This window comes from Ahaetulla prasina, chromosome 2 (genome assembly GCF_028640845.1).
Source record: "Ahaetulla prasina isolate Xishuangbanna chromosome 2, ASM2864084v1, whole genome shotgun sequence".
NCBI lineage: Eukaryota > Metazoa > Chordata > Lepidosauria > Squamata > Colubridae > Ahaetulla > Ahaetulla prasina.
Genome location: NC_080540.1, coordinates 194697262 through 194718851, shown reverse-complemented (window position 1 = coordinate 194718851; position 21590 = coordinate 194697262). Strand labels below are relative to the sequence as shown.

The 21590-nt window shown below is 44.0% G+C and overlaps 1 protein-coding gene across 2 annotated transcripts in view; it reads left to right on the top strand.

The window, feature by feature from the left end:
* EPHA1 (EPH receptor A1) overlaps positions 1–21590 on the top strand; it is an 82877-nt gene that overhangs the window by 40252 nt on the left and 21035 nt on the right. For both annotated transcript variants that reach the window (XM_058172854.1, XM_058172855.1), the window contains exon 4: positions 3539–3929. In XM_058172854.1, coding sequence (XP_058028837.1) covers positions 3539–3929 — 391 coding nt within the window. The remainder of the gene's footprint in view (positions 1–3538; positions 3930–21590) is intronic.

Below are 21590 nucleotides of genomic sequence, written 5' to 3'. Positions count from 1 at the left end.
AATTTAATTGCTTTTTAATTTTTAATTGAACTTTTAACTTAAAAATTATTTACTCATTCTTAACACTGCATTAAAAATTGTTTTATTTACATACAGTACTGATATATATAATCTATATGTGATATTAAAATTTCCTGGGTTTGATTAGGGAAAAACTGTCTAAAAAGGCTCCTTTGGGGGGGACCATAATGGAAAAAAAAATAGTTGAGAAATATTAGGTTACATGGAAGAAAAAAGGAAACATAACTCAATTTCCTGCTCTCTGGTGCAGACTTCTTAATCTTGACAATTTTAAAATGGGTGGACTTCAACTCCCAGAATTCCCCAGCAGTATGGGGAATTGTGGGTGTTAAAGTCCACCCATCTTGAAGTTGACAAGATTGAGAAATACCGTCCTAATGGGTGGGATCTTGCCGTTGCTTTATACCCTGAGAACCAAAGCTTGGACTGCTGGATCATTTTGATGATAAGTGATATTCACTCAACTATGAACTGAGAGGAGAATGGACTTATATGTATACAATCTGCATCCCTTCATCAAGAGTAAGATATCTTAGACATAAAAAAATACACGCAAGGATTTCTCTCTATGTAATTGTGATCACTGATTCTGTGGCATTTGTTACACTTAAGAAACTCTATGAGACTCTTGTAGACTTCTGATGTGGTCGTCAAGAGCCAGAGATCACCTTCTACCTCCACTGACCCATTCAAACGCCATCCAAAGAGAGATGAAAGCAGTTATTTAAAAATATTCACATGATCATTTCTCTCTGCATTAGAAGCAGCAGATGTCCTGGATGTATCCCTTCTGTCTTAACTCTGCCATGCAGTAATCATATCCATTTGAAAACAATTTTAATAATTTGGCTTCTATGTTTGCATATGATGTCATTTTGAGTGACCCCTGGCATTATGTTCATTCTTTTAAATATAGTTCATGACTCTTTGTATTTAGTTATAATGTGATTAGCTGTAAATGAATAAGACAGAGTGTCAGCATATGATGAATTCTTGAACTGAACAGAGCAGCCAGGAATCCAAATTTGGCAGCAGCCTTTCATGGAATTGTTTAGCATTTTAATTTAATGTTTCAAAATAATGTGCTAACTCAAAGTACAAACCTACTCAGACGTTCTCCCCCATACGCCCCATTGAAGATGTTGTGCAACTTTCTGCACCATTGAAGCAATGAATTTTAGTTTCATTGTATTAATGTTTTGATTAATCTAAGGAATTAGATACACAACCTGAGGCCACACCCCACCCCAGGGCCCGTAAAACCCAGCTCTTAAATTTTATGTTTTAATGGAGCAGGCATTCTGAGCTGAGAATAATCATTTATTCTCCTTCCCTGCCATCTTGTTCATTTTTAAATCAATTTGAGTGTTAATATGTATTCGTTTAATGTTCTAATGTTTTATCTTGTTGTTTTTATTGGCTGTAAGATGCCTAGAATCACCTCTAGGCAAGATGGGCAGTGTATAAGTTTAATAAACAAATAAATGAAAAACATCTTAGCAACGTTTAATTTTAATTCAAGTGAGTAGAATTAATAATCCATATTTTTGTCTTGACCTACTGGTCTTGAAAGTGTGGCTCAGAAATATCAGTAGAAGCCACTTTCAAGGGGCTATTGATATTGATATTATGGTATAATTCCCATTTAACTCCCACTCATAAAAGAACAATAACACCTCAAAAGCATCACTAGATATGACTTGAATACTGAATTACTTTCAGATGGGAAAAGTACTAGAAGCTCCCTGCACTTTTGCTTACTTGTCTGTTCCACTGGGGTTTTTCCAAACCAGCCAACTAAAAAAGGAAACAAGAGCAGAAAAGCTCCCACAGCTGTCTTTCACTCTCCTATTCTTCTTCAATTTTTCAGAAATGAGTTTGCTCACACCCTCTGCCCAGCTAATGGGTATTAGTACATTGTCAGAGCATTAGGCTCCTGCCCAGACAAACCCCCTGTCAAAACAGTAGCCCTATGTTTAATTTTACTTGTTTTCATGGGATTAAATGTTAAGCATTCTCAAGAGTTATTAGTCAGCTTCTTGAAAGGGAGTGTCTATGTTTATAACCAGTGTTTTCCTGAACGCTCGTTCTTGAGGTACAGTATTGCACATTTGAATTCTAGTCCTTGTTGCAGGTAAATGCTGGGCAGCGTGGCCTCTGGATTTTGACCAATAAAGCCCAAGTATAACAAGTATGGTCAAACAACTCCTCTGGACGTATCTTACCGATATTTTCTTCTAAATCTTTCCATCATTTAAATAAAAGTACTTGTCAGAACCTGCCATCTAAGGCTGACAAGCAGTTTTCACTTATGTCCTTTCTTGATTTCTTCACATGACACAGTATCATGTGGCCCATATCTGTTCTCTGCTTATTAGTGACATTCTACATTGGTCTCTTTGTTCAGTTCAATCCGTTTTATTCTATGATGTATATTTTTCAAATCAATTTTCTTTGGTATACTGTATATTTCTGATTAATAAGGAGCTCTGTGATATAATCAAAACAAAAAGAGAATGGCTGAATGATTTTTTTTAAATTTCTAGTATCTTTTAGTATTGCAAGAAAGAGTTCTTTCTTAGTTATAACTAATGCAAACTGCTTAGATTATATGTAACCTAAATTGCTTCTGAGCTTTCTCTTATTATGTCTGCTCTCTGTCTCAAGTAACTAATTCTATTTCAATATTGTTGTGCAACCTTTTAACAAGCTGTAGTCTTAAAGGATTAATTTTACATTTTTTCTATTAGTCAGAGCTTTATTATTGAATAAACTATACTTGTTTTATACCCTAGCTCAGCCTAGGCTATCATGATGGATATGTTATGCCAAATTCTTTGTTTTCTAAATAGCTAAGAAAATGTTGATTTAGCTGTTTTTGAATGTCTCTTTCATTGCTGAATATTTGTTCCAACAACCAATTTATATCTGATTTCTGCTAAACTATTTAGCAAATTCAAATTATGTCCTGAATTGATCTAAAAGGTGAGTAGGGATAGGTTGCATACATGAATTAGGATTTATAAAGAAAGAAAATATCTATGTATTTTAAAAAAACCAACAATCTGAATTTTAGAGACAAAGCTAAATTAAACTCCTCTCCCCCACTCTCCCTGGATATTTTCTATATGCAAGGAGTTCTGAATATTGGTGAGGATTCAAATATACTTAATTTATTTATGATGGAACTGCTACATTTCGGAAAAGGATTGTGTCAGTGGTGAAATCCCAATTTTTTTACTACCTATGGGCGTGGCTTGGTGGGCGTGGTGTGGCTTGGTGGGGGTGGCAGGAAGGATATTGCAAAATCTCCATTCCCACCCCACTCTGGGGCCAGCCAGAGGTGGTATTTGCCGGTTTTCTGAACTACTCAAAATTTCCGCTGCTGGTTCTCCGAACTGCTCAAAATTTCTGCTACTGGTTCTCCAGAACCTGTCAGAACCTGTTGGATTTCACCCCTGGATTGTGTTTGGTTTAAACAAGTTGCTCAACTGACTTAAATCCTTTTGCTTTCCAGATCAACACTGTGGCAGGTGACAACATTTTCACAGCTCGAGATGTTGAGGTCGGCTCGCTGAAGTTGAACATGAAAGTATCCTCCATTGGGAAACTACAGCAGCGTGGTTTTTATTTGGCTTTCCAGAACTCAGGAGCTTGTGTGGCCTTGGTTTCAGTGAGAGTTTATTACAAGACCTGTTCAGATACCATTAGTGGATTGGCCCATTTTCCGGAGACACTTGCAGGTGCTGAGGGTCTAACTGTAGTGCCTGGTATCTGTCTGAAGAATGCAACAGAGGAGACAGGTGTTCCACCCAAGATGCACTGCAGTCCCAGTGGGGAGTGGTTGGTGCCAGTGGGCAGGTGCATATGCGTCATTGGTTTTGAAGAGATCAAAGGAAGATGTGTGGGTAAGTACCCAAAGAGGCAAACCAGTGGTGGGTTTCAAAAAAAATTTCTACTAGTTCTGTGGGTGTGGCTTGGTGGGCATGGCTTGTGGGCGTGGCAGAAGGATACCGTAAAATCTCCATTCCCACCCCACTCTGGGGGAAGGTTACTGCAAAATCCCCATTTCCTCCTGATCAGCTGGGACTCGGGAGGCAGAGAATAGATGGGGGTGGGGCCAGTCAGAATTTTTACTACCGGTTTTTCCAACTACTCAAAATTTCTGCTGCCGGTTCTCCAGAACTGGTCAGAACCTGCTGAAACCCACCTCTGGGGCAAACCCTGAGGTGGACTTGGAGGATTTTCCTTTTTCTAGGTTGGAAAATATGTCATTTTACAAATAGAAGATGTGGGAAATTACTCATGACATGACTGGGGTATATTATCTGGCTCCCCTGGCTCTTAATGCATCAGATTACCTTATCCTTTTTTGTTCCATTCTACTTCTGACAGTAAACGTATTTGACATTTTGCCCTTCCGCCACTTCTTAATTTCCTGCAAGGCTTGGGAACAGTTTCTAGGGTATCAAGAGCACTTAACTACTTGTCCAATGAACATATTCCAAAAGGATTATACCCATAATTAAATGTTAATCAATTGGAAGATATTTTATGAATACATATGAATAAGACATAACAAATTTCAATACATTGGAGGAAACATCTTAGCTAGAAGAGTTATCCTGTTTGGTCTCATCTTTTCCTGATGAATTTGGTAATGCAAATCCCAGGATTCTCAGCAACTAAGAACTATCCTGGCTGAAATTCTGAGAATTACACTCTCTCTGCATTGCAATCGTGTCACTTGAATTTTATTAGTCCCAAAATGCATGACCTTCCGCCCCAAAGCCTCTTTCTTTTTAAAAGAAATAAAAAATCCTTCTGAGAGATAGTACATTAAAAAGAAACCTAATTTCTTTAACAGTCATACAAAGTTGTCTTCAGAGTTTTAGAGTTTCTAAAAAGAAAGTCATCACTATTTTAGTACAGGTAGACCTTGACCTTTAGCCATCCATTTAATGACTGTTTGAAGTTACAACGGCACTGAAAAAAGTGACTTATGACCCCTTTCCCACACTTACAACCATTGCACCATCCCCGTGGGCACATGATCAAAATTCAGATGCTTGGCAACTGACTCATATTTATGACGGTTGCAGTGTCCCAGGATCGTGTGATCACCTATTGCGACCTTCTGTCAAGCAAAGTCACTGGGGAAGCCAGATTAATTTAACAAATGTGTTCCTATCTTAACAACTGCAGTCATTCACTTAACAACTGTGGCCAGCAGGGTCATAACATGGGGCAAAATTCACTTAATAATGGTCTCATTTAGCAAGAGAAACATTGGGCTCACTTGTGGTTGTAAGTCGAGGACTTCCTGTACTGCTTTGCTAATAAATATTAAAATTCAGGACAACACTTCTGAAAGGTAATTTGAAGTAGTTTCTGCTCCTCCCTCACTTTCATCACCTGTTACAAGACAAGTGCATTAAAAAGAAATTCTTGGGACTCTGGACAGCCACTAGACTGGAGAGGCAGGTTGTTTGTTTTTGTCTCAGGGAGTTCCCCTCTGGTAACAGAAAAATATTCCTATTCAAACTTTCCAAAAATGTCACCTGTAAATGAGAAAGGTGGAAAAAAGAATAAGCTATGAAAAAAGGGTCCAGAGTGGCTTTGGAACATATATTTTAAAAAAGCAAGTAAGGAGGACATGGCAGAAAGAAGGAAGGAAACTAATCTGATGAAAAGACATATGTCTGTGTTACAATATTAGAACTAGGATCCTCATGTAAAGGTGAATTGTGTTGCATTCAAGCCAGATGAAAAAAGTACCTCTAAAGCAGGGGTTTCCAACCTTGGCAACTTTAGTTTAGCAAAGCTGGCTGAGGAACTCTGGGAGTTGTAGTCCACAAGTTTTAAAGTTGCCAAGGTTGGAGACCCCTGATCTAAAGCACACAAGAACTTATGGAATTTCACCAGATGTCGCAATGACCACAAAAGAAGCTTAAACAAAATTCTAGAAAATAAGATTTCCAATCACTACTAGCCAGGATAGCAACAGCAATAGACTGATACACCACTATATAATGCTTACAACACTCTCTGAGTAGTGTACAGTGTCAGTGTATTGCCCCCCACAATCTGGGTTCTCATTTTACTGAACCTAAGAAGGATGGAAGGCTGAGTCATCCTTGAGCTGGTCAGGATTGAACTCCTGGCTATGGACAGAGTTAGCCTGCATTCTGTTAGAATATTGCATTCTAACCACTGCGCAATCAGGATGGTCCTCTATTCTCTGTAAAATTAAAGGAAGAGTGCCTTTGAAACTGCAAAATTGGAGTGGAGAGCAGTGGTGGGTTGCTACTGGTTCTCCCCGGTTCAGGAGATCCGGTAGTGGAAATCTTGATATGAGAGGGAACCGGTTCGCTCCTAATGTCAGCTGGGCCCGCCCGCCCACCTCTGCACTATACCTACCTTTATTCCTTTGTTTTCAGCTGAGCTGTAAGGCGCGGCAGAATGGATTGCCATGCCTCAGCTGTTTTTTTACTCAATGCGCTTGCGCGAAACGCAAGTTTGACACGTGTACGCGATGTGAACTGGTGATAAAACTGGTTAGAACCCACCACTGGGAGAGAGACTCTTCTCTTCCTGTTCTGTTGGTGAGCGGCTCACAGGGCCCCTGCATAGTTGCTCTAATAGTAGTTGCTCTAATGATCATATTCTCATGTAATGAAGAGATGTATGGATGATATACCCATAATGGCAACTTCCCAAGATGCTTCCTTTTAGATTGTTTTACAGCATTGCCTCCCTCTAGAGGCTACCTTACAACTCTTGGAAGTTCCTGGGCAACTACTAAAGCTGCATGTTCCTTGGTCTATTTGGCCTCCCTGCCCTTGGGACCAGAAGAAAAGCTGAGAATTTTTTCCAGCCTAGGATTTTCCCCTCCCTGTTCCTCTTCCACAGCTCAGCCAGTTTTTCTACTTAGCTGCTACTAAGACTGCTTTCTCCCCCACCCTCCTTGGTTGCGAACAGTCTGCTGGAATGGGAGAGGGAATCCATCCTGCCCAGGCAGGTCCTCTCTGACTGCACTTAGCAAAGCTTTTAAGCTGGCATGCTGTTGCTCCTTAGCAATGTTACATATAAGTAATGAAAATGGTGTCTTCCAACCACAGAGTCAAAAGAATGAATACTGCTTCTCAGATTGATGAGAAGGCAAGTTTAGGGTGGGCGAGTGAAAATTTTTTTAAGAGAAAACATAACTGGAATAATGGCCATTGCTAGCTCAATACAAAGTCAGTGTTTGATGATGAGAAACATTTGATTTATATCTACTGAACAAACATAAAACTAGAATTCATCAAATAAATTCGTTGTCTATGTTTTATGAGAGAAGAGGTAACACTTATATTATATATAATATAGTATATATAATATAGTATATATAATATATAATAATATAATATAGTTAAATTATATTATATTATACTTCCATTGTGTTTGGGCCCTAATTAGCCAGGCTGATGGGGACAGGGGAGATATTTAAGCTCCGTACATTGTTCCCCTTTATTTTATCCTGGTCAAAGGATAAAATAAAATGCTGTTTGTTCAAGACAGTGCTGCCATGGGTACAAATCAAAGTTACATCTTCTGGGCACTTTGGTTTTAGTGTCAAGGTGCAAAATGCCTCAGTCTATTTTGCCATGTAATCTTTGTGTGGTTTACTGATAGCTGGACAACTACACACGCAGCCTTCCATCAGAATCACAGCTATGTTGCTTGAGTGCAGCACTGGAATTTTCAAAAATCTGTCCATGTCCAACATGGCAGGAAATACCTCTCTTTTTTTCAGAAAGCATTCTTGGTTTTAACCAAGCCCTTCTAAGGACTAGATAGACAGACAGACAACATCTATATACCTTGGACGCATTCATAGTCCAAAGTAGCTTTAAATTGTTACCAGATGTTGATTATGGATGAAAATAAAATAAATTTGAAGTAAATTCCTCTCCAAGTCAGGGCTTAAACCAAATTTTAATGGACTCACCCAGTGTTGGGAGCATGCCAGGTATATATGTTTTTTGGCCTTTGTTCAAAGATCAGGGTGGGGTTGTTTTCTAATAGGATAAAGAAAAGGCTAAAGGGGACAGCCGTACAGCTCTGGTCTTTGTTCGATCTGCATAAAAGATGGAAATGGGAAGGGAAGATATATGCTTGAACTTTAACATGCATTGCAGTTGAGGGAGGACAACTTATCCTTCATCTTGCTAGGAGAGGGAAGTTGTAAGAGTTAGTCAGACGAGATACGTGAGTAAAATAAATCATTATTCTTTTAAATACTTGCAAGCAAATTTTGAGCAGACTTTTGTGGCCTTCATTATCCAGAGTCTGCCCCACATTTACTTCATTATCTCTGTGGGCAAAGGACAAGAGAGAGACTGAAATAGCCAGGATATTTTATGGAGTAGTCTGACTAGAAAGATGGCTGATGGTACTGAGAAGGACTGGAGCCACAAAGAATCAGTCTGGTAGCATCTTTTCTGACTAATCAATTTAATAAAAACTTCCATGAATTGTGGCCATCAGGCTTGTGTCACAAGTCTTCTCCTGCAGTGTAGCTACAAAGGTGATCCTATAAAGCAGGGGTCTCCAACCTTGGTCCCTTTAAGACTTGTGGACTTCAACTCCCAGAGTTCCTCAGCCTATTAGTTATCTTTTCAAGAGTATTTGGGGCCTCTTCAGTCTTTAAAAAAATACTGGCAAAATTCCTGAGTTATATAGGGTGAACAATGAATTGATTTTACTTCCAGAGGTACAGTTAGTTCTCGACTTACAACTTCAACTTGAAAAAAGTGGTTTATGGCTGTTTTTCACACTTACAATCATTTCAGCATCCGTATGGTCACATGATTAAAATTTGGACGCTTGGTAATTGGCATGTATTTATGATAGTTGCAAGGGGTCATGTGATCACCTTTTGATAAGGAAAGTCCATGGGGAATCCAGATTCACTTAACTGTGTTAGTAACTTAACAACTGCAGTGATTCACTTAACAATTGTGGCAAGAAAGGTCGTAATATGGAACCAAACTCACTTAAGAATTGTCTTGCTCAGCAACAGAAATTTTGGGCTCAATTGTCATCATAAATCGAGGCCCACATGTATTAATTGGGAGGATAAACATCCTTTGATAAAGTACATGTATTTCCAGCTTTTGAAAAACCCCTGGAGAATGCAGTAAAAGTTCAGCAAATATACTTGTCAATTATGTATTTGTTGGACTTTCTTTTGTTTCAGGATGGTTTGGGGCGTTCTCCATTTCTCTGGTTTGTATGCTTTGTCTCTTTCACTGTCAAAGTTATGAGAATATGCTTCCTCATGCCACTGAAACTTTCTCTGTCTTTGGAAATTTCATATCATGGTCACACCTGTCAATATTGTCCTGCTTCTTTTCACACTCTTCTGATAAATAGAAATGAAAGCTGGGCTTCTCAGAGAACTTTATTCAGCCCTGCCATTAAAAATGGAGAGATCAGTTTGTTTCTGGAATTTGCCAGTTGGTTCATACATCCACCTGCTCCATCCACTTTCTGCATTTGTTTGCTTTCCACCCACAGGAAAAAAAAATCAGTACAACTTTTCTTTTTTTTGCAAAAAACCTTTCGGCACCCATTTTCCCTCAGCTAGGCACTTTTGTAAACACGGTGTACTAAAATTCATATTTTTGTACTTTTCTTTTGAGCCAAGACCTGTATCATGCAATCCAAATATTTGTTTATACTGAAAGAGCTTGACCTATGATCCCAGGAAGGGCAGATCAGCCTCTTTTACTTAAAGTCAAATAAGCTTCTTGAGCTGACCTAACTACTAGCACGTTGTAGAACTTTGGCACAGAATATTTACAACCTCAGCTGGGACATTTCCTGTGGTGTAGATAGCAAGGGCCTGAGTCAGAGTCATCTGCGGTATTTCACCTGAAAGAAAGATGATTGCCTCAAAGTTTTGTACCTTCCCTGGCATGTCATTAAATGAATGAGAAGTTCTTCTGTGGGTTCTAGAAAATCAAGGGAGCAGATCCTTTGCTATGAACGTTGCTTAGACCAGTCCATGAACTCAGGAAAGGGAAGAATGATCTTCCATTCCATTTCTTCTTGATCTTCTATTCCAGGGGTCTCCAACCTTGGTCCCTTTAAGACTTGTGGACTTCAACTCCCAGAGTTCCTCAGCCAGCTTTGCTGGCTGAGGGACTCTGGGAGTTGAAGTCCACAAGTCTTAAAGGGACCAAGGTTGGAGACCCCTGTTCTATTCCATTTCTTCTTGATCTTCTATTCCATTTCTTCTTTACCTTCTATAGGGAAGCTCAGAAAGCTTCAACTGAAGAATCTCCCATAGGAGATATAGATCAGGTTGAGATGTAGACCGGGTTGTAGGGATTGACACCTTTCAAATGACTACATAGGTCAAGGATTGGTTTCTGTCATATTGCACATGTTTTCTTCCCCCAAAAATACCCGAGCTGGGCATAGCCTGCTGTGAGGGGACCACATGATGATTTTACAGAGACAATTCTGACTGGCTGTTTGGCCGTCTCTCACTAACAGTGAAACTTTTTTTGGCTCTGGCTGAACTGGGGTGGCAGCACCTTTCTCTCCCTTCAATTTAATGAGCCCATACAAGCTCATTAAGATAATTGCTGGGTGGTGGTAGCAGTTGAGCTGGTGCCACTGTCTGCCTCCCCCACAAAGGGGAGAGGTGTCTCACGACCTGTTATTTTACCTCACCAAATTGCAACCAAATTCCCCTCTGTCTGCCTACTTCCTGCTGTCTGTCTCAGAACAGAGGGAATGGATTTTCCTGCATCTCACAGGATAAGGTGTTTATCCACCACTCCAAAGTCAGAAAGAAATGTAGTGACTATCAAAGTGTGAATCCAGAAAAGTCCTAAGATAACTCACACTGTATCACAAGGAGGTTTTTGTAATTAGTTTTCCAATTGCTGCTGAAGGAGCCTCCCTTCAAACATTCATTTATGAATTTATTTCATGTAGTTTTCAAAATATGAAAATATGACTGTGACAAACATATTTGCAAAGCATGCATCAAGCAAGATTCTTCATTGGCTGTCAGCTCACTGAATGTATAGTGTGGGAAACCCATGGCTGCTACGATATTACGTGCAGCCAATGAGTGAGGAGTATTTATAAAGAAGCATTACTCATCTTAGAGCAAAGTGGCTCAGCATCAGCACAACACCCATCAATTTATGCCTTCCTCCAAGGAAATCAGACTGTCTGCTCTGATTAAGTCCTTGCCTATTCTTATTAGAAATAATTAATCTTGCTTGACAAGAACCCTGATCCATGAAAATGGAGGACAATTGGAGGAGGGGCTGAAAGACAAGTGTTTTCTTGCATCTGATTAATTTCAGCTTCTGCAACAGGCCCAAAATGTGATGTAATCACCTGAACCCATTGCATATTAGAAATAACTTCTCTAATAAAGGAGAATATTTGTAGCTCAGGGTAAGCCTGAGGGGTCCTTGGCGCTCTCTGAGATTGCTTACATATATAGACAGATTTAACCATAGCCTCAATTGGGAAAATGTGACCATCCTAGACCAAGTCAAGTCCAAAAACACCAGGGAATTTCTAGAAAACCCTGCACTGTGACAAATCAGCCATCAATAGACACATAGACATTAACATCTATAGACTATGCAAACGAGACTACCACCCAGCCCAAAAGAGAACAAAAAGAGTCAAACATCTCTCCACCAATAATCAGCACCCAAATTTTATTTATTTATTTATTTATTAATCGTATTTATATACCGCCCTATCTCCCGAAGGACTCAGGGCGGTTCACAGGCATTTAAAAACATATAAATATAAATACAGAATAAAAACAATTAAGAAACTTATTTGAAAGCCCGTTAATTAAAATATACAAATAAAACCCAATTAAAACCCATGAATTTAAAACCTAGCTCAGTCCTGCACAATTAAATAAATATGTTTTAAGCCCGCGGCGGAAGGTCCGAAGGTCCGGAAGCTGGCGGAGTCCGGGGGGAAGTTCGTTCCAAAGGGTGGGAGCCCCCACAGAGAAGGCCCTTGCCCTGGGCGTTGCCAGACGACATTGCCTTGCTGACGGCACCCTGAGGAGACCCTCTCTGTGAGAGCGCACGGGTCGGTGAGAGGTATTTGGTAGCAGTAGGCGGTCCCGTAAGTAACCCGGCCCAATGCCATGGGCGCTTTAAAGGTGGTCACCAAGACCTTGAAGCGCACCGGAAGGCCACAGGTAGCCAGTGCAGTCTGCGCAGGATGGGTGTTATCACGGGAGCCACGAGGGCTCCATCTATCACCAGCGCAGCCGCGTTCTGGACTAACTGCAGCCTCGGATGCCCTTCAAGGGAGCCCCATGTAGAGAGCATTGCAGTAATCCAGGCGAGGCGTCACGAGTGCGTGGTGACCGTGCATAGGGCATCCCGGTCCAGAAAGGCGCAACTGGCGTACCAGGCGAACCTGGTAGAACGCTCTCCTGGAGCGGCCGTCAAATGGTCTTCTAGAGACAGCCGTTCATCCAGGAGGGCGCCTAAGTTGCGGACCCTTTCCATCGGGGCCAATGACTCGCCACCGATGGTCAGCCGCGGATTAAGCTGACTGTACCGGGATGCGGCATCCACAACCACTCTGTCTTGGCGGGATTGAGCTTGAGCCTGTTTCTCCCCATCCAGACCCGTCGGCCTCCAGACACCGGGACAGCACTTGATAACCGTTGGGGTGGTCCGGTGTGAAAAGTACAGCTGGGTGTCATCCGCATACAGCTGATACTTCACACGAAACCACTGATGATCTCACCCAGCGGCTTCATGTAGATGTTAAACAGGAGGGGCGAGAGAATCGACCCCTGCGGCACCCCACAGGTGAGGCGCCTCGGAGTCGACCTCTGCCCCCCTGTCAACACCGACTGGCGCCCGTGGGAGAGATAGGAGGAGAACCACCGATAAACGGTGCCTCCCACTCCCAATCCCTCCAACCGGCGCAGCAGGATACCATGGTCGATGGTATCGAAAGCCGCTGAGAGGTCTAATAGGACCAGGGCCGAGGAGCAACCCCTATCCCTGGCCCTCCAGAGATCATCCTGCTTGACCAAAGCCGTCTCCGTGCTGTAACCGGGCGGAAACCGGACTGGAGCAGGTCTAGATAGACAGTTTCATCCAGGTGCAAGGGAAACTGATATGCCACCATACTCTCTACAACCTTCGCCGCAGCGAAGGTTGGAGACAGACGATAATTACCTAAAACAGCCGGGTCCAGGGAAGGCTTCTTAAGGAGGGGCCTCACCACCGCCTCTTTCAAGGCGGCCGGGGAGACACCCTCCACCAAAGAAGCGGTCGTAATCGCCTGGAGCCAGCCTCGTGTGACCTCCCGGGGGGCCAGCACCAGCCAGGAGGGCAGGTCCAGTAAACATGTGGTGGCATTCAGCCTACCCAGCAACCTGTCCATGTCCTCAGGAGCCACAGGGTCAAACTCATCCCAAACAATATCGCCAAGACCACCCTCGAACATCTCACCCGCATCACCGCAATCTTGGTCCAACCCATCCCGAAGCTGAACGATTTTATCGTATAGATAACCGTTAAACTCCTCAGCACGTCCCTGCAGCGGGTCATCCCGCTCCCCTGATGTAGGAGGAGGCGGGTCACCCAAACAGGGCGGCTGGGCGGTTATCTGCCGATGCAATGAGGGAGGCGTAGCTACGCCTCGCTTCCCTCAATGCCACTAGGTAAGTCCTAGTATAGGACTTCACTAGTGTCGATCAGCTTCGAGCGGCTAGACCTCCAGGAACTCTCTAGGCGTCTTCTCCGGCGCTTCATCCTCTCAGCTCCTCGGAGAACCAAGGGCGGTTGGGACCTGCGCCGGGTCAGAGGCCGCAAAGGCACGACACGGTCTAAGGCCCCGCGCGGCCCGTTCCCAGGCCGCCACAAGTTCCTCAGCCGAGCCGTGGGCCAGACCCTCAGGAAGCGGCCCAAGCTCCGTCCGGAACCCATCAGGGTCCATCAGGCGCCTGGGCGGAACCAACGTGTCGGCTCCGCCTCCCTGCGGTGGTGAATGGCGGTCAGAAAGTCTAGCGAAGAAGAGAGTGATCTGACCATGACAAAGGTTCGATGACTATTTCCTTTAAGTCCAGATCTCTCAACCACTGTCCAGAGAAAAATCAGGTCCAGAGTGCCACCCCAATGTGAGTAGGGCCATCAACTACTTGGGTCAGATCCAAGGCCGTCATGGAAGCCGTGAACTCCCGAGCTGCCGTCGATGATGAGCGGAAGATGGCAAGTTAAAGTCCCCATGACTAAAAGTCTGGGGTCTCAACTACCACCCAGCCAGCATCTCCAGGAGCTCGGGCAGGGCAGCTGTCACGCAGCAAGGAGCCAGGTGCGTGATCAGCAAGCCCATCTGACACCTCGACCCCATCTCACAAGAGGATTCGCACCCGGCAATCTGAGGTACAGTGGTCTCCCTCGGCTCTAGACTCTCTCTAATCACAACCGCCACCCCCCCACCCCTACCCTGGGCCCTCGGCTGATGGAATGCACGGAAACCCGCGGGCACATCTCTACAAGGCACGCCCCTTCAGTGCCCAACCAGGTCTCCGTAATGCCCATAAGGTCCGCGGAACCCCCCTGTATAAGATCACAAACAAGGGGGGCTTTGTTCACCACAGACCGAGCATTGCACAACATCAACCGAAGGCCCAGGCTCTGGGGATCCTGACCATCCGGGGAACGGGAAAAGTCCAAGGGGTCGGAGCGCGTGATCGCTTTAAGACATCGAGCACGCGCTCCCGGAATTTGATATGACCCCTCGCTTCCGCCATACCTGCCCCTCCCACTTACCGTGTCAATAGGACCACCCTCACAGATAGGAACAGACTCCTCCCCCATAACCTCCGAACCTGATAATAAAAAACCGCCTTGTGAGCATGTGCAGGAACTGGCCCCTTACCCGACGGGTTACCCCCATTACCCGCCCTTACCCTCCCACCCCTTAAAAATTCCCTCTCTAAAAAACCCCACAAGCTCTTCTTTTTCGCATGCCACCTCTGTGGGTCCCAAGACCCGTCATGGAGGCCGGCCCTCGGTAATGAGGAGGGCCATTCCTGCGAGGCGGGGCACTGCAGGCGCAAGAGTCTACAAGCAGTACAATGCGTAGCAGCTGAGACTAAGAATCGGCAAAGTAGAGGCTCCATCTCCGGATGGCAAGATGATGACTGATGGTACTAGTCCAGAATGAAGGCATACAAAGAATGGAACAGCAATTAGCACCGAATGACAGTCAAGATGGTATTCTGTCCGGTGCCTAGTCCAAACATCCTGGAACCGGGGGTGAGGGGAAATGGTATTACAGTCGCTGGCTCGTCCTCCTCCGTCCTCCTCTGTCCCCAACTAAATCCCATGTCCCCCAAGGAGTCCTAATAGGACCAAAACGCCATAGTAGTCTCAAAAAGGCCGAGGGGGCATGGGTGATGTTAAAATAGTCACAGTCATAGACTGGTTGCAGGGGCAACTCCGGGTGCCTCCATCGTCTCCCGCAATCCTCCAATAACCATCTCCAGACATGGCCAGGAAAAGAATCCTAACCACTCCAGAAGCCGGGTCTCCCAGACCTCTCCCTCAAGGCGAAGTCCATATAAAGGCTAAACCTGTCCGAGAGTCAGGGGGGTATGAAGGTTGCCAAGTCCATAATCCGGCAGCAGGGGGAAAGCCAAGAAAGCATGGCAGCGAGGCAGATGGCAATAGGGGTGGATGGAATACCTCCGCAATCATCCAGGTCGTCCACGATTGCAGAGGCTGGAGCCCCAAGGCTACCCCGAAAAGTCCAGGGTCGGAGCGCGTGATCGCTTTAAGACATCGAGCACGCGCTCCCGGAATTTGATATGACCCCTCGCCCGCCATACCTGCCCCTCCCACTTACCGTGTCAATAGGACCACCCTCACAGATAGGAACAGACTCCTCCCCATAACCTCCGAACCTGATAATAAAAACCGCCATGAGCATGTGCAGGAACTGGCCCCTTACCCGACGGGTTACCCCATTACCCGCCTTACCCTCCCACCCCTTAAAATTCCCTCTCTAAAAACCCCACAAGCTCTTCTTTTCGCATGCCACCTCTGTGGGTCCCAAGACCCGTCATGGAGGCCGGCCCTCGGTAATGAGGAGGCCATTCCTGCGGCGGGGCACCTGCAGGCGCAAGAGTTCACAAGCAGTATAATGCGAGCAGCTGAGACTAAGAATCGGCAAAGTAGAGGCTCCATCTCCGGATGGCAAGATGATGACTGATGGTACTAGTCCAGAATGAAGGCATACAAAGAATGGAACAGCAATTAGCACCGAATGACAGTCAAGATGGTATTCTGTCCGTGCCTAGTCCAAACATCCTGGAACCGGGGTGAGGGAAATGGTATTCCAGTCGCTGGCTCGTCCTCCTCCGTCCTCCTCTGTCCCCAACTAAATCCCATGTCCCCCAAGGAGTCCTAATAGGACCAAAACGGCCATAGTAGTCTCAAAAAAGGCCGAGGGGGGCATGGGTGATGTTAAAATAGTCACAGTCATAGACTGGTTGCAGGGGGCAACTCCGGGGTGCCTCCATCGTCTCCCCGCAATCCTCCAATAACCATCTCCAGACATGGCCAGGAAAAGAATCCTAACCACTCCAGAAGCCGGGTCTCCCCAGACCTCTCCTACCAAGAGGCGAAGCCCATATAAAAGGCTAAACCTCTCCGAGAGGCTGGGGGGTATGAAGGTTGCCAAGTCCATAATCCGGCAGCAGGGGGAAAGCCAAGAAACCATGGCAGCGAGGCAGATGGCAATAGGGGTAGATGGAATACCTCCGCAATCATCCAGGTCGTCCACGATTGCAGAGGCTGGAGCCCAAAGGCTACCCCCGAAAAGTCCGGAGTCCGCAGTCAGAAGGGGCGGAGGCAGGCCAGAGGCTAGCAGCCAGCCGGCCAGACGAATCGGCAGAAAAACGGCCGTAAAAAACGCCGACTCATCGCCCCACCTCCGAGCCTAAAACATGGCCGCCAGAAACCACCGCTTGCCTACCCCGCCTCCGTCTCGGCCACCACATGTCGAGGTCAAAGACCTCTCATATGGCTGCCCGAAGTAAGATCTACCGGGCCGGGGACAGCAAGCGGCTAAACGGACGGCCGAGGCTTCGTCAACATCGGAGGGGCCTCTCGTCGCCGGAGCCGAGTCCTCAGAGCCGTGCCATCTTGCGCATGCGCAGAGCTGCATGCGCAGAGCTGCAAATCAGCATAGATTAACTCCAAAGTTAACATCAGACCAACAATCAAGTAAAGAATACTCCAATCAAGAAACTGCCCATGAAGCCAACAGCAAACAGCCCGTCCTTTGCTGTTTCCAGGGCCAGATCTAAGCACCCCGCAGGCCAGATCTGTCCCCCGGGCCTTGAATTCGACACCCTTGTTGTAGTGCATAGGTTTCCCTTTATAAAATCATGTCAGGTACAGGTAGTCCTTGACTTACAACAGTTCATTTAGTGACCATTCAAATTTACAACAGCGCTGAAAAAAGTGACATGACCATTTTTCACACTTATGACCTTTCCAGCATCCTCATGATCGTGCGATCAAAATTTAGATACTTGGCAACTGTTCATATTTATGGTGGTTGCTGTGTCCTGCGGTCATGCGATCATCTTTTGCGACCTTGTGATAAGCAAAGTCAATGGAGCCAGAGTCACTTAACAGCCAGGTTACTAAGTTATCAACTGCAGGGATTCACTTAAGAACTGAGGCAAGAAAAGTCATAAAATGGGGCAAAATTCACTTAACAACTGTCTCATTTAAAAGAAATTTTGGGCTCAATTGTGGTCGTAAATTGAGGATTACCTGTACTATTGTCAAGATTATTATCTGGACATTATGAACATATCTATGTGATCATCAAACAAGGCTATCTGCAACAGTAGTCATTGGCTTCAAATTGGCGGCTGTGATCAAGCAAACAAATCCCTTTTTATGTTTGCGTAATGCATCCAACATACGTTAACAGGATACAGGCCTTGTCAGCCCGTTGTCAGCCCCACCAATTTTAAGCCAATGACTTTTTCTGTGAAACAAATGACTGAGAGAGCTTGAGGGAGACTTTTAATATAAGAAAGGAAATTTTGTTTCATTTAAAATGAATCGATCTGCTGTCTTTCCTGAAGAAAACATAATTCAATTCTTTGGAGTCACATTTGTGTTTAAAGGCACAGTTTTCTCCCTTCGGTGATAGTAAGAAGACAACCACGTTAGACTATAATATAATAACCAAAAATTAGAAGGAATCTCATACAACTCCATAATACGATGAAATGAGCTGTAGCTCACAAAAGCTTGCACCTGTTAATAAGATTACATAGGCTGAAAACTGAATCAGATTCCTTTAGGCCCTTTTAGTGAGAACACTTGGCTTCATTATTTACAGTTTTATTTGGACCCACTGTGTGTCAGTTTTAAATGCCATTCAATATAGTGTTGGAAAGTAGTTTTAATAACCATTATAAAAACCTCAAAATGTTAATGGACTTAGTTTGAAAAAAAAATCCAATATATTTATATTGGACTATATCTATAAAGGAAAAACCTACCTTCCTATGGCAGGTGCTGCCACCTGCTGTTTTTAATTTATTTATCGGGCAAGGGCACGTGTGGTGCAACCTTCCCTAGCTTCATTCCTTTCCCTCCCTCTGGTGACATAATCCAGCTGGAACCTGTTACTGGTTTTCCTTTTTCACCTTTGCTGCCTCCTTCCCCAGGTCTCCAGCACTCCCTTTAATGCCACCCACGTAACAATCCTCCTCTGTTTTGTGTCTGCAGGAATAATATAGCCAAATCTATCATGGCAGTTCTTGCATAATAGGTAACAAAGCACATCAGGGCACTTGGGAAGGGATGAGGGGAAAGGCTCAGGTAACTCATTTCTCAGACATTGATGCCATGATGCCTTTTGACACGGGTGGGTCTGGGAAAACCACTGGAAAAGTTTTGGGTGGGGACAAAAGAATTGGCAGCAATCTTCATTTTTCTGCTTCTTTGTCTCTCCATGGAGCCATTAGTAGCAGCTGATCTTTTTTTTTAAGGTGGGGCATAGAGATGTGAAACTCAGCTCAAGGGAGAAAGAGGAATACCAAAACAATATTCACGGATTACTGGCGCTTTTGCATAAAGTGATTCCAACTGTCAGACGATTTCTGAGTTAACCACTATGAAGTTGGTTTTCAGTGGAAATCATTGGATCTGTTGATCCCTCGTTGAAGGAAACTGTTGCCTTACCCTTCTTCTCAGTTTTTGAGCTTCAGCAGCTTCCACAGATTAGATAAGGACTATTCTGGTTTGACAGCTAAGTAGATCCCCCCACCCCCCAATAGCAAGTGTGAAAATTGACAAAAGTCTGTCAGTTTCCCATTCTCTTAGGTAGTGGCCAAACTATTACAAGGGTCCAGGCTGCTTAGGGATTTTTTTATTTCATTTCCTCCCTCCCTCACTTTTTGGGTAGAGTGGCAATAAGGGTGTTTTTGTTACTGCAGGATCAAGAGCAATGCTTTTTCCAGCTTATTCTCAGAGTCTCTGGGTTAGCAAAACTCCACATCATTGCAGGTCACTTGTAATTTGCTTTTTAGTTAATGGGAATGGGTGTAGGACTTTTTGGCTCCTACCCTTGGCCGTGCCTGCTTCTCTGCCAGGGTTCCGCCTCCAGGCATTCACTGCTAACTTTTCTCCTCAGCTGACAGTCCCCTAGCTGTTTGCCCTGGCCAATGGGCCACAGCCCCTCCACCCCATGTGCTTCCGCACAGCCCATTTGATGCCACATTGTTTGTCCTGGGCTTTTGGCCACCTGGGTCAGTTAGCCGCCAGTCAATCAGCTAGCTGCCAATGCTGGCAGCCAGAAGCCATGGTGCAATCTATCACAGGGGGGTAGGGTGGGAGTTGGGGGAGGTGCTTCAGCCAAACTGTCTCAGGTGCTTGTTAGGAGACGGACGGAGAGGGGGTGGATGCTCCCCTGTACCTGATCGTGCCTCCCTATAATGAACGAATGGGAAGGGAAGAGGGACAGAGGGGCCATGGCCCATTGGCCAGGGTGAACATCTGGGGGCGTGTCAGCTGAGGAGAAAAGTTAGTGTCGAATGCCCAGAGGCGGAACCCTGGCAGAGAAGCAGGCATGGCCAAGAGTAGGAGTGAAAAGTCCCACTCCGATGGGAAGAGATGGTAGTGTAAAAGTGGCAGAGAATAATACAATAACTGGTTTGACCATCGCCTGGATGGGGCTTCAAACTGAATTCCTCCACACCACTACAAATGATTCCCAAGTGTTCTGAGGCTTTAGCAGGGCTGTTGCCGGGAGAGTTTGAAGAATCTGCTTGCATTCATGAGAATTAGACATTTTCTCTTGGGAAAAGATGAACCAGTTTCTGACTTAAAATGCAGCAGAAACAAATGATTAAAGTTAAACCCTCCCTCTCCTCATGCACAAGTTCTGATCCAGACAATATGCCAGCTCTACCCTGGTGACAAACTTTATATCTAATTTAGTCCTCAGTTGAACCCAATAAGTAGCGTAGGCTTCTTCTGAGCATTGGCAGAAATTTAGATGTATATATATTCCTCATCCAAATTGGACCCCATGATTATCATCCAATGAATATGTACTGTTTAAATGAATAGACAGATCTTTATTACAGTTCCATACCAAAATACAAAGAAGCAGTTCAATGTCATCCATAATTTATAACAGTTTCAAGTAACATCAGGAGCAAGAAACTTTAGTATTTGGTATAAGTACAACCATATTCTATTTAGCTTAAGTTGGTGCCTAGATTCCAGAGAGAAACAGTAAAGCTTAGCAGTTTGGATTACGGTTTTGTGTTCTAGGCATCCAGAAAATAGATATCATCATAATATAAAATCCACCAGGAATATTCTCTGATCAGGTGCACTTTTAAGCTATTATCTTTATCCTTAGAAATACTATAATAAAACTGGAAGTGTGGCTGTATCAGAAAAGTAATCTGAAGATCTAAGGAATAGGGATAGCTGGGAAATGATGGTACAAATATTAATTTAAATTATATTAAAATAATTAAGTTTCAGTTTCATAATATTTGATGATGATGAAAAAATCTGTATTTTTTGTGTTGGAATTTTGCTATCTCCTAACAAAGCAATAGAACAAACAATAAAACTAAAATTAAAATTAATGCAATACAAAAAGGAAAATAAAGTAAATATTAAATTGTGGTCCTGTCGTTCATTTTAGGTCCTAAAGCCATTGATTTTTCAACCATAATGCTTGATATGCTGTTTGAATCCTAGGGTGTTTCTTGAGCCAACAGAAATGGCACAACCTGTCTATGGAACTTGTAGAAGCTAAATTGTTTATCATACCTAATCAGTTCAGTAACAAATACTTTCTAAGTGAAATTCACCGTGACTTAAAATATAAAAATAGCTAATTGTTTACCTGCTTTTCAGTTCTAAGATAAGATTCTGCAAGTTTGGGTAAGATATTATTTCTATCGTGTCTATGAGTGTGCACTTTGAAAGTTAATTTGGGTA